This window comes from Helobdella robusta (genome assembly GCF_000326865.2).
Source record: "Helobdella robusta unplaced genomic scaffold HELROscaffold_8, whole genome shotgun sequence".
NCBI classification, from domain to species: domain Eukaryota; kingdom Metazoa; phylum Annelida; class Clitellata; order Rhynchobdellida; family Glossiphoniidae; genus Helobdella; species Helobdella robusta.
The window spans coordinates 1592220-1605532 of record NW_008705459.1 but is presented as its reverse complement, the minus strand read 5'-3'; the positions used below and the strand labels follow the sequence as shown (position 1 = coordinate 1605532).

The window sequence follows — 13313 nt, the reverse complement described above, 5'->3', positions numbered from 1 at the left end:
AGTTTAATAGTTTCAATAATAGTGTTAAGCAATTTTCAATTTTGCTCTATTTTTGTGGAAAGAGCGGAGTTTGATAACTCTAAAACATTAGTTTTATTTTTAATCAAACTCAGAAACATTTTTGATTTTTCTGTGGCCTCTCTATGAAAAGATGTCGCTTGATGACAGCGACATTGATCTAAAGCTGATTTATAACGATTTAAACGATTCCCTTTTCAGCCTTTGATGCACCTCTGTCAGCCACTGTCAAAAAGTCTTTTTATTTTTTAAAATAAAACACTTTAATAACTTCAAAAATTGTAAAATTGAGTAAGTTTAACAAAATTAAGTATAAAATTAAATAGAAGCAAGTTTAAATAGAAAGGCATTGTGCATCTGGATCGTTAACAAAGTAACAAGTCTACAACAAAAATGATTCGCTAAGCTGAATGTCAATTAAACAGTTGTCTCTACAGATTTGATTAAAAGGTTTACGTTCATAAACATTTGTAAGTAAAAATGAAATTCGTATATCAAAGAGCTGTTCAAATTTATGAAAATTCAAAAGCTTTGTTTCCACTTTTTTTAGTGCTGTCATCATAAGATGGCAAATTATTTTGTTGTGAACCAATGAAAGATTGGTCATAGGGTGGAACCACATCCGTTGATGGAACTGGTCCAACCGCCTCTGGATTATATGCGGCTCCAGAATTATATGCGGCTCCAGGATTATATGTCGATCCAGGATTATATGTCGATCCAGGGTTATAAGGTGCTGCAAGGTTATAGGGTGCTAAGGCAGAACCGTAAGGCGCAATCATCAAATTCTGGTGACGCACTGTTGAAGAAGTTATCATCAAATTATTTGATTGAAACATAAATATCAAATTTTATTTAATATATTCAAACAATGAGTCTTCGAGATTTAAAATCATAATAATAGAAAAATAATTAGACCAATGGTACCAATGGGAATTACTTGAATTGAAACACTATAAAGTAAAAAACAATCAAACCAATTGGAATAAAAGTAACTCTCTGAGTGGCGGGATCGTACACTTGGATGAATGTTTCCTTAGCATTTTTTAAAATATTATTGTTGATAATAAAGAAAGTTTAATCTTAATTGTGAATGTTGGTAAAAACTTTAATAAATAAACTATAAGTTGAAGAGAAACCGTACTTTTTTCCTACAACAGCAAACTGCTCTGCAGCAGAGTGCAGAGCATACAATGGCGACGACAGCTTCAACGCATGATAATATAGCCATGATAGCAGATATGGCAATTATAGAATCATTCCAGTTGTTAGAATGATAAGGCTGAAAATAGAAAAACAATAATAAAAATAATGAAAATCTTGGGATATTCAGAAAAACACAAAAAAATGTCCTCACACGATATTGGTTATATCCTCTGTAATAGTCATATTCGTAATAGTATCTTGGGATTGTTGTGGCATAAATGATCCCAAACGAAAGGCTGCATGGAGTCAAGACAGCAGCAATAATGCACATTACCATGAATGATATTATCTGTTAGAGAACAAAGACTTAATAGTTTAATGGTTAAAAACAGGTAAATATCCACAATTCACCACAGCATGTGTACAAATATAGAAGTGTCTTAATAACACAACGTTACAAAGAATGAAAAGATATATATTTTTTATTTATTTCTAGATGACCCTTCTCATATCTCAAAAGTAAGCATAAGTTCATCTTTGAAAAATATGATAAGTTTTTTTGAGATAAATTTATACATACATACATACATATATATATATATATATATATATATATATATATATATATATATATATATATATATATTTAGGAACGAGGTTTTCATTAATAGATATTTTGTTAAATTTATTTGCCCATTTTGCATTTATCAACTTTTTTATTATGGACTCAACACAGCGTAGTTTTTGACATTCGTAATCTTAGTTATGCATTTAATTTGTGTAGAATATACTTAGCGTTCCATATTTTATACTAGTGATTACACCACATTCATCACACACGGATTGTTTTTTTCCTATTCTTCCAACTTTCCAGTTTTATTTTCATTTATTTTACCTTTTATTAATTAGTAACTTTTATTTAATTTCATGTTTTAGTATTAATTTAACTTTTAGGTTACATCCTTCGCAAGGTACCATTTTAACTTCACTTTCAATTCCAATTTTATTTTTAATATCTTATCTATCATGTCCGCTAAATAATTTACATAATTCGTTTAATTTTCATTTATTTTAATTAAATTTCTTATATTTCATTGGTTTTAGGCTCTGATGATGGCTACTTAGCCGAAACAACGTTGTCAGCTTCTAATATGTCACAATTTCACAATAAATACGAATGTCAAAAACTACGCTGTGTTGAGTCCATAATAAAAAAGTTGATAAATACAAAATGGGCAAATAAATTTAACAATAAATATATATATATATATATTTATATATATATATATTGGATTAAGATTGTTAGGAATGCAATTATAGATGAAAATCACAGCATGTTCAGCGTTAGTTAACTTCCTATTTAACTTTTCGATTTTTGTAACGGTTGATCGTAAATCATTTTCAACAACAATGCAACCTAAAATAGATCTCTAATTTCTCCGATTTTACTGGATTTCTCTTCACGCGGCAATTCTTACCCAAATGATCGGCGAACTCAAACGAAAAGAGAGATAACAAATTTTCAAAGATAATAAAAATTAACATAGAATTTCAAAAGACGAAATATTATCTGAATTTTTTTTTTCTGAATTTGACAAAAATATTTTCTTTTAAATTATTAGCATCGAATCGTTATTTATTTCGTTACGGTTTTCGGTTTCGGCTAAACTAGCAAACAATATTTCGATTCGGTTACGGTTTTTGTTCCGAGCAAAATTTCGGTTTTTAACGGTTTCGGTTCAGCTCCGGTTCGATGCCCTGGTATAAACATACGAGCCCGGGAAGAAAGGCAGAAAAAAAACGATAATTCTGTTGGTGAGATATTACAAAAGCTGGTCAGTTTTCTTTAACGTAAACTAATTAATATATCTCGAGTAGGTTGGTGGTTGTTTTAGTAGAAAATAGTTACGTTAAGTTGGTGTAAACGTCGGTAACCTTTGGTGGATAAAATTTACGTTAGTGGTAGTAATGTGGAGCGGTGATAGCATTAACGTTGGTAGTAACAATTGTAAACGTTGGGCAGAAAAGAACGGTGTCGGTTCCAAGTCTGCAGATGCGCACTCACCAAACAGTACAGTCAACAAACAGGAGACTTAGCAACATTCACGCACACTCAACACACACTCAACCTGTTGGACTTGTTCAAGTCAGCAGTAGACCCAGTAACAATTCAACCAAATTACGACCGTCGTCGCCGCCGAACGTCCGACATCAACGTCTCAGCCGGCGGCAACCCTTGAAGTCACGACTACATAAAGCAAACTTTCACTTACACTCGTAGAAACATTTAAATTTTTGTTTTTGGACCTGTTGTAAACCAATACATACGAATATACTACTTCAACCAAAGAACTTGTGATGAAAAACAACTGCACTAGTAAACCGGAATCAATAATGGATCTTAGCTACCTAATATATTTGTTCAAATGTAATATTGGTAAGTGTGGGCATTATTGGACGAAGTTGAAGATTGCAAAACTTATTAAATGAGCGTTAAGTATTCACTTTGAACAAACAAGGAATCAACAAAGTAGGGTAGCAACTCAGTATATATGTATGTATGTATATATATATGTATGTATGTATGTATATATATATATATATATATATATATATATATATATATATTTTACAATATTCTATAAATTCTACCGAATGTATAGAGTAGTTCGTTTATAGTTCGTTTTTTCGATTTTTCTCACTAAAGTTTTTTTAAAGTTTATATATATATATATATATATATATATATATATATATATATATATATATATATGTTGGTAATAGACCATAATTTTTACAATATTCTATAAATTCTACCGAATGTTTGGCGTTAATATGTTTGTAGTTCGTTTTTTTGATTTTTCTCACTGAAGTTTTTTAGTGAACGTTTAGTTTATTAAAATTCAAAATAAACTTATTTTCCGAATTCATGCTGCAAATAAGGGCATATTTCGATTTCGAATGAATCATCATCAGTGCGGTTGATGTTTATATAGAGAAATATTGACTTTGTCAAAATGAACTTAGATGGAAATTAGGTGTCAGGTTTCTTTATTGGCTGGTCACCTACTTTGGTCTCCATTTCTTCATCGATAGCATCATATTCTTCTTTGTCACTATTTACAATGCTAGTTTTTATTATTTCTTTGTTTTCATTGTTGGTTAAGCGTCAGGTTGGGAGTGAGGTTGTCATTTTTTGTTGTATATTTATTTTTGGTTTATTGATGCCAATTAGGACTGCTTCTGCAATTTTAAGATGCGTGTAGTGCTGTTCTGGTATATTACTTTGGTGTTGCTGTCGAGGATTTCACGGCTAATAATGATTGAGTGTGTTGAGTCCAAATGAGATTTGATAGCACCACTCTGTTTATGCATCGTAAGCCTTCTAGTCAGTGAGGTAGTAGTAATCCCGATATATGAGTCATGGTGACGTGCATAGCCGTCAAAGGGGCAATTAAATTCATATATTACGTGATTACGCTTTAACACAGAGTTATCTCTAGGACTACAGTTGTTTTTCAGTATTAGGTGAGACGTCTTTTTATTGTTGTAATAAATTCGGAGTTTAACTTCACTATTTGGGTTGGTTGGTGTGACATTTTTATTGATGATATTTTTAAGAATAGCTTCATCTACTTTGTAAATACTTAATAAACTAAACGTTCACCAAAAAACTTTAGTGAGAAAAATCGAAAAAACGAACTACAAACATGTTAGCGCCAAACATTCGGTAGAATTTATAAAAAATTGTAAAATATATATTTCATTCATTTCATTTTCAAAGTTTTATTCATAATCAACAACATATCAAATAAGTGAATAAATGTTATGAAGTTGAATATGCGGAGACCGAATAAGACTTTTTGTCTTGTGGTGGCCTCCGCAGGTAGATACATGAATAGTTAATGGAATAAAATAAGGAAAATAACTGAAGCAGAAAGATAATTGAAGATAAATAAGTAAATGTTCGTGTCATTCATATATAGACATATAACTATGTTCGCTCAGTACATATATAAACACATAAATGTTTAACCATTCATAAAGACCATTCATCCGCATCATTTGTTCTAACGTATTCTTAATATAGTATTAGATGGTGGAGTCGAGATCCAGTGTCAATAAAAAAGCACGGAATTTTGACTTGAAATGTTGTAGGTTTATGATGGCTCTTAGATGAGGAGGTACAAGTTCTGTCCAAATTTTAGGACCTGTTATTTTTATGCTTGTCTGGATTAATTTGAGGCGAGATTTGTAGATATAGAAGAGAGGGGTGTGTCTAGTGGTTGTAGATTGGACGGAGTTACTTAATGTGTAAAAGTTGATAAAGTGAGGTGAGAGAATATTGTTGATAAATTTAAAAACGAATAAGGCAGAGTAGTAAAGACAGATGAAGTTAAGTGGTAAAAATTTTGCTAGGATGAAGAAGGGTTTAGTATGGGAATCAGGTTTGAGGTTAAAAATTAAACGTATTGATCTTTTTTGAGAGAGTATTAGGTTATTCAGATGGCTTTTTGGACTATTTCCCCATAGTGTGATGCAGTAGGTTAGATAAGGGTAGATGAATGTGTAATAAAGCGTGCGAAGAGCAGAAAGAGAGAGTTTATATTTGATTTTGTAGAAGATGCCTGTGAGTTTGTTGATTTTGTTGATATATATATATATATATATATATATATATATATATATATATATATATATATATATATATATATATATATACATACAATGATTTCACTTATGCCTGAGGGTTTTAAAGATTTTTATACCTGCTATGCTTACCGATGCATGTTATTGTTTAAATTAGTCGCTGAGATCATTTTAACGTTTCATTTTCAAATTTTTGAAAATTTCATTTCATTGAATTGGTCCTGGGTACGACATAAAACTGCATTCACGCTGCCTTGCGTGCTTTCGAGCGAAAGGCTAGGCCCATCGCTTATAACTGGTGGTTGTCGTCAGGATGGGTGTCCGGATGTAAAAACTTTCCCCCAAATTATTCCTATGCCATCACAAAGAAAAACAACGGCCCCTAGTCCCCAACAGGCCTTAGGTGGTCAAGGGGTGCCAAGATTCCCTGGGAAGTATGCAATAGCGGAGGGATGTTGCAGAAAATTTCAGAATGGCCCCTCTATGGTACTTAGACTTGAAACGCTCAATGTTTGATCACAGACTGGCCGCAGCATGGAAATCGCAGAAATGCTCGAGCGTAGAAGGATTGACATCAGCTGCCTTCAGGAAACCCGATGGAAACCGAATGGTGTCTGTCATGTCAACTCAGACAAAGAAAAATATAAACTATTCTGGAATGGTCAAAAGACGGCCAAAAATGGTGTTGGAATTTTTGTCAGAGGACCGCTAGCCCAAGAAGTACTGGATATTAAAAGGATTAATTCCCGTCTCATGTGGATCAAGCTTCGCATAGAAAAGCAAACAATGATTATTTTTTTCTGCATACGCACCACAGACAGGCGAATCAGAAGAGATGAAAAATGACTTCTGGACTGCATTCTCTGACACCATCTCAACAATACCAAAATCTGAAATAATCCTGATTGGAGGCGATCTCAATGGCCACGTTGGAGAGAAAACAGATGGTTTTGACAACGTACATGGCGGTTTTGGCTATGGAAAACGGAATGAAGATGGCAACCGCATCCTTGAGTTTGCTGAAAGTCACGGGTTTTGTTTACTGAATACATATTTTAGAAAGAGGTTGGAACATCTCATAACATACAAAAGTGGACCATCAGCCACGCAAATTGATTTCTTCGTTGTCAAGCAACAACACCGAAGGCTATTCAAAAACGTCAAAGTTATACCTGGCGAATCATGTGTCGCCCAACATAGACTCCTTGTGGCAGACCTGGTTGTCGAACTGTCAAAACATAAGTCTAAACAAATGCCTCGGAGAATCAAAACGTGGAAGCTGAAAAGCAATGTTCATCGAGAAAAATTTCAACAGATTGTCGCCACACAGTTAGACCACCAATCGCAAGCCAGTACAGATTGGAGTACATACAAAACTGTTTTGATGAACGCTGCAACTACAGTTTGTGGGAAAACTGGTACAAAACGTCAGCATGAACGGGACACTTGGTGGTGGAATGACAGTAAACAAAATGCAATAGCTGAAAAGAAAGTTGCATACAAGCAATGGCAAAAATTGGTCTGTTGATGACCAAAAAATTTTCTGTGAGAAGAACAACTATGCAAGACGTCAAGTTGCACTGGCTCGGACAGATCAATGCAAAGAGTGGCTCACTAAAAGCAAAGGTGAACAAATGAAATCTCTGTATCGTATAGCAAAACAAGCAAAGCGTACGAAAAAAGACATAGTTGGTGCCTCATGTATTAAAAATGACAAAAATGAGATGGTTCTTGAATAAGATGAGATCAAGCTACAGTGGAGAGAATACTTCAACCGTCTGTTAAACGAAACAAATCCCATCAATGTTAACTTTGACGCTCCACTCATCGAAGGTCCGATTCCAGACATCACTGTAGAGGAGCTTACAGAAGCTCTGAAAGCTATGAAGGATGGAAAGGCAGCAGGGCCCTCTGGACTCACAAATGACATTATCAAAGCATCTGGTACTGCAGGTATCCAAACGTTACTACAACTTTGCCATAACTTCTCTTGCAGATGTTAAGTACCTGGCACACGTCCCAAAGGCCGTCCAAAGAAGTCCTGGTCGCAAACAATCGAGCAAAACATGAAAGCTCTAAATTTAAATGAAATAGATACAAAAAGTTGATGGCAAAGAAAACAACGTCCTACCTCGGGAAACCGGGTCTCTGGACGCAAAACGAAGATTGATTGATTGATCGATATATATATATATATATATATATATATATATATATATATATATATATATATATATATATTTTACAATATTCTATAAATTCTACCGAATGTTTGGCGTTAATATGTTTGTAGTTCGTTTTTTCGATTTTTCTCACTAAAGTTTTTTGGTGAACGTTTAGTTTATTAAAATTCAAAATAAACTTATTTTTCGAATTCATGCTGCAAATAAGGCCATATTTCGATTCCGAATGAATCATCGTCAGTGCTCCTTGTTGTATATATAGGGAAATATTGACTTTGTCAAGATTAACTTTGACGTTGTAAAAATTAACTTTGGTGTTGTAAAATTGAACTTTGATGCAAATTAGGTGTCAGGTTTCTTAATTGGCTGGTCATCTTCTTTGGTCTCCTTTTCTTCATCGATAGCATCATATTCTTCTTTGTCACTATTTACGATGATAGTTTTTATTACTTCTTTGTTTCCGTTGTTGGTTAAGCGCCGGGTTGGAAGTGAGGTTGTCATTTTTTTGTTGTATATTTATTTTTGGTTTATTGATGTCGATAATGGTTTACCAGTAATATATATATATATATATATATTTATACATATATATATATATATACACACATAGATTTGTGTCAGTGTCGTGTACATACAATAATATTCGAAAATAACAACCAGTCCTTTTTTGGGGTTTCTACTTGACAGAAATCCTAACAAACCAGGAATGAAATACTGAAATTTTTAAATAATAAATCAAACTTTTTGATAATTATTAAAATTGTTTCATTAAATGAAGAGCAATTAAATAAATAAACATTAAATTTTGTTAATAAAATTGAAAAAAGAATGTTAAAAACAGTAAAACGTTAAACCAACCATTACTCCACACCATATTCCATATCCTAAAGACGTCAAATTTCCTCTGGTCAGATAAACAAGTTCAATAATTCCACAAATAATAAAAATTACTCCAACTCCAATTTGAACCAACCCAAGGGTGGCAATAGCTTTTTTTGGATATTTGAGAGATGCGTTAGTGGTGATGATGGGATGAGAAGAAGGGTTAGAGGCAATAATAGTGGGATGATTCAAAGGCAGAATTGCTGGATGTGATGAATTAGATTGAGAAAACATAATGCGAAATTTTCTTAACTTGCAGGATGTTTATATATTTTCAAAAAATGCGGCAGCTTTTAACAGCCAATTTTATACACTTGAACACACAGCAGAATGACATCTAATCTGAAAACAAACATGGGAATAAATAAAAAAATGTAAATGTTTATCATTGTACACACACACACACAAACACACACACATATATATATATATATATATATATATATATATATATATATATATATATATATATATATATATAATTGAGTTGTGTTATCTTAAACCTTATTCGTCTGGCCTAACGCGGGTAATGGTTTACCAATCATATATATATACTAATAAATAGTCAACGGAGACGTTTGACGCTTTTTTAGATCAATCCTTTCGGCTTTGCGCAAACTGGCTAATACCGCTCTAACTTCGTCCCAGAGTGTGTCTAGGCCAACTCGTTCTTCTGCGGCAGCATTCTTCTAATGGTTCCTTAGTCGTTTTTTCTACCATTTTACCAGATCTACTCGTTTTGTCTTCTTGATTTTTGTACTGCTGGCTTTCCAACCTTTCCGTTGTAACCGAAGGTTGCCACACATTTTTCATACAGGACATCCGTAAAATATTATGTTATAACCAATGATAAAATTGCACTATATTATTTATTATTTGATCATTGTTATCTATGCTATATTTGTAATCTTTGGATGAAGGATTGTAAAGAACTATTGAATCTATGCTAAAAATCAAGACTGTGTATATGTCCTGCCTAGTCAGGTTTAGTCGGGTTTCCAGCAGAGAAAGCAAAGTCGTAAATTTGATTTATATAGTTACTTGGATTAGTTTATTGTTTCAATAATGTTGGCATTCAAATAACGTTCAACAAAATTTGCGTTTGAAGTAGTTGTGTTTAAATATCGGAAATCTTGAATCTACGGGATAACGATAATTTGACGATCGTTTGAAGCTCAACACTGTTGATGGAAATATAAAGATCATTTAAGTTATAAAATTGGTGTTGGAAGTTACGAGCGTCAAACGTAACAATATGTAAATATGGCTTGTATGTGAATAAATTCAATTGATTTTACGTAGCAGTTTTTGATCGGTGCCCTTCGAAATGTGAGGAGCAATAAGAAGCATTTTCGTTATAATTTACATTTTGCTATAGAAGAGGTAAAAATGCTGTTCAAGCTAGAAAGAAATTAACCGATGTATATGGAAAAGATGTGTGGACAATACTGAATAATGCACTTCAACAGAAAAAAACAGAATTAATCAACAGACAAGGTGTAGTGTTCTACCAAGATAATGCGAGACCTCATAAAAGTTTGGTCACTCGCCAAAAGCTTTTACAGCCTGGATGGGATGTACTGCCACACCTACCATATTCTCCAGACCTGGCCCCTTCGGATTATTATTTGTTCCAGTCACTGCAAAATTTTTTGGAGGTAAAACCTTTACCTCAAATGAACACGTCAAAAATCACATGGATTAGTTCTTTGCCAGGAAAAACCAAAAATTTAATGAGCGTGGAATCATGCTACTACTAGAAAGGCAAAAGGTGTTGGATCAGAATGACCAACAAATAATTGAATTAAATATTTATTCATTATACGAAGATCGTCTTTCATTTTCACCACAAAAAAAAACAACAGATTGTTAGCACCCATGGCTGTAAAACGGAATAAATACTGAAAGCTATCAGCGGCACCTCCTATGGTCAAGACAAGGAGACAATTCTGCAAGTCTACAAATCCATAGGAAGGCCAATGAAAAAATATGCTTGCCCCACCTCACTTACATCAGACTCCAACCTCGACCGTTTACAGCACACTGAGAATACCGCCTTGCGCATCACAACTGGCTGTCATAAAGCCACCTCGGAGAAACATCTACTCTCCGAATGCCAAATGCTCTCGATAATACAACAGATATTATAGATCTCCTCTCCTCACAATTTATCGCACAATGCTACGACCCTCAACATCCATGCCATGTTCTCGTGACCCAACTCGCGAGAAATGAAAACCATGCTGACGTCAAAATTGACCTCAACAGTAAAATCCGTCATACCATGTTCGAAAGCCATGCTACACTAAAAGCAGTTATAAAGTCACTACATAGAACGGCTGCTAAGTCCGCCACCGAATCATACAACGCTCCCGTACTACTTAATGAATGGATGGCCTTAACCAATGCCCTCAACAGATAGCTCAGAGGAAACCCTACCCCGAACAACAAGAATAACTCTGGCTCAACTTCGATCTGGCCATTGTATCTTCTTCGGCAGCTAAGAGAATATATATATATATATATATATATATATATATATATATATATATATATATATATATTATTGATGGGAATCACAGCTGTTCGGCGTTAGTTAACTTTTCGATTTATCTAACGTTCAATGAAGAAGAAAGTGAAATAACGAGGGAAGAAATTACAAGAGCAATGAATAAAACGAAGAACAACAAAAGAACAGGGAAGAATGGCATTCCGATAGAATTGATAAGAGCAGGAGGACAAGTCGGGTGTAAAGAAATTTACACAATCTGTCAAGAAATTTGGGAAAGTGGTAAGTTCTGGTTATGCTGCCGAAAAAGGGAGACTAAAAAGACTGTAATAATTACAGATCAATTGCACTAATTCCTCACGTATGTAAGATCATGCTGACCATCATAAAAGAACGACTGAAAAAGGCGTGAAGAACAAGTAGGCTTCAGAAAGAACAGAAGCACGATCCAACAAATTCCGATGTTGAGACTGCTGATGGAAGATGCAAAAAGTAGCGGTCAGACAATCTACCATTGCTTTGTTGATTTTAAGAAAACGTTTGATTCTGTCTGGCATGAACAAAATTGGGATCTTTTGGACACATTTGTAGAATGAGAGAAGACCGATTGATTAAGATGGTACTAATGAGGAAAAGAGATTGGAAGAAAAAAGTTGGTAGACCTGCAAAGAAATGGATAGATGACATTACTGAATGGACTGGTGTTGGTATTCTGAATTCAATAAAACTGGCCAAAGATAGAAAAGGTTTTTAAAAATGAAAAAAAGAAAAAAGCATGGTACACCATCGGCCTCGACGGTCCCCTGATGAACAAAGGAAGATCATCGATTGATTGATTGAACATTTGATCGTAAATATCATTTACAAGTTTCTTGAGTTCAAAACCAAAATTTTTGTTTATTTTATGCATGATTGAGCAAAAAAGCTTTTTCGGTATTCCTGTACCATCTTGTACCGAATTGATACGCTGTGTATGTGACCAGATGCTCAAATATACATATACTGTATCTCTACTTTACTTTGTTGATTCCTTGTTTGCTCAAAGTAAATACTTAACGCTCATTTAATTAGTTTTACAATCTTCAATTTCGTTTAATATGACACTTCTACGATGATTCCTCTGCTTCTAAATTACTTAGTAGGAAGGATTTCATTTGCACGTTGTTGAATACTTATTATCGGATGTCTTTGTTCTATGAGTATTGATTCGGCTAGTCGAAAATTATAATGTTTTTATTGTAATGTAAGATTTTAACATTGTGGTCCAAGATTTGTCTAGTAATTTTAGTTTTGTGTTTCTATTTCATGTGATTCTTAATATATATATATATATATATATATCAAATCAAATCACTTTTATTCAATCAAACAAAACAAAAGCATGAATGATTCGGAGACCAAAAAAAGAAAATTAATTCTTGTGGGCTCGGCCACCGTGCAGCTCAAAATTGCTTCTCAATGATAAAATAAAATTGTCAATAGGAGAAAATGTATCAATGTTAATGAAATATGTACACACTTATATACATATATATACATATACATTATTATCCTTGAAAAACAGAACTTTTCGTAATTAAAAAATTTTTCAGTTTATTTTTAAAAAGATGCAAAGTGTTACAATCTTTAATTTCTTGTGGAATCGTCTCCCATATTCCTGGGCCGGTATGTTTCAAACTCATGCAAAGTACTTTAATTCTGGCTGGTGGAGCATAGAAAAGTGGCGTGTGGCGTGTAATTCTTGCTTGAATGGAAGTTCCAAAAGTGAAAAAGTTTCTAAAAAATGCCGGCAATTGCTGACGTAGAAATCTAAAAATGAATGTTGCAACGTGGTAGATGAACAAGTTTTTGATGTTGAGTATTTTCATCTCGAGATAATATTCACTTGTGTGACAATGAGGATGAAGATTTTTAAATATTCTGAT

General features: G+C 33.5%; 3 protein-coding genes across 3 annotated transcripts in view; all 3 read right to left on the bottom strand.

Moving 5' to 3' along the window:
- Positions 1–256: 256 nt before the first annotated feature.
- HELRODRAFT_189694 (hypothetical protein) lies at positions 257–1543 on the bottom strand. Its single transcript, XM_009032042.1, has 4 exons — positions 1376–1543; positions 1163–1300; positions 996–1053; positions 257–817 (listed from the first exon to the last, which is right to left on the bottom strand). Exons 1-4 carry the CDS (start codon positions 1499–1501, stop codon positions 531–533), a joined length of 609 nt encoding a protein of 202 aa, XP_009030290.1. The 5' UTR covers positions 1502–1543; the 3' UTR covers positions 257–530.
- A 6691-nt stretch (positions 1544–8234) lies between these two features.
- Positions 8235–9701, bottom strand: HELRODRAFT_165470 (hypothetical protein; the record flags this gene model as incomplete). Its single annotated transcript, XM_009032041.1, has 3 exons — positions 8235–8306; positions 8856–9082; positions 9518–9701. The coding sequence occupies 3 exons, from the start codon at positions 9699–9701 to the stop codon at positions 8235–8237; spliced, it is 483 nt and encodes a 160-aa protein (XP_009030289.1).
- A 3313-nt stretch (positions 9702–13014) lies between these two features.
- Positions 13015–13313, bottom strand: part of HELRODRAFT_165469 (hypothetical protein) — a gene marked incomplete at both ends in the record, with an annotated part of 2612 nt that continues 2313 nt past the window's right edge. The window contains one exon of the mRNA XM_009032040.1: positions 13015–13045. Within this exon, the coding sequence (XP_009030288.1) occupies positions 13015–13045 (31 nt within the window). The remainder of the gene's footprint in view (positions 13046–13313) is intronic.

Excerpts from the sequence above, each read along its gene's own strand:
- HELRODRAFT_189694 (XM_009032042.1), bottom strand. The coding sequence starts at position 1,501 with ATGGTAATGTGCATTATTGCTGCTGTCTTGACTCCATGCAGCCTTTCG. Across the intron at positions 1,301-1,375 it reads GAGGATATAACCAATATCGT|CCTTATCATTCTAACAACTG; the intron begins GTGAGGACATTT and ends TTCTATTTTCAG. Across the intron at positions 1,054-1,162 it reads TTTGCTGTTGTAGGAAAAAA|GAAACATTCATCCAAGTGTA; the intron begins GTACGGTTTCTC and ends AAAAATGCTAAG.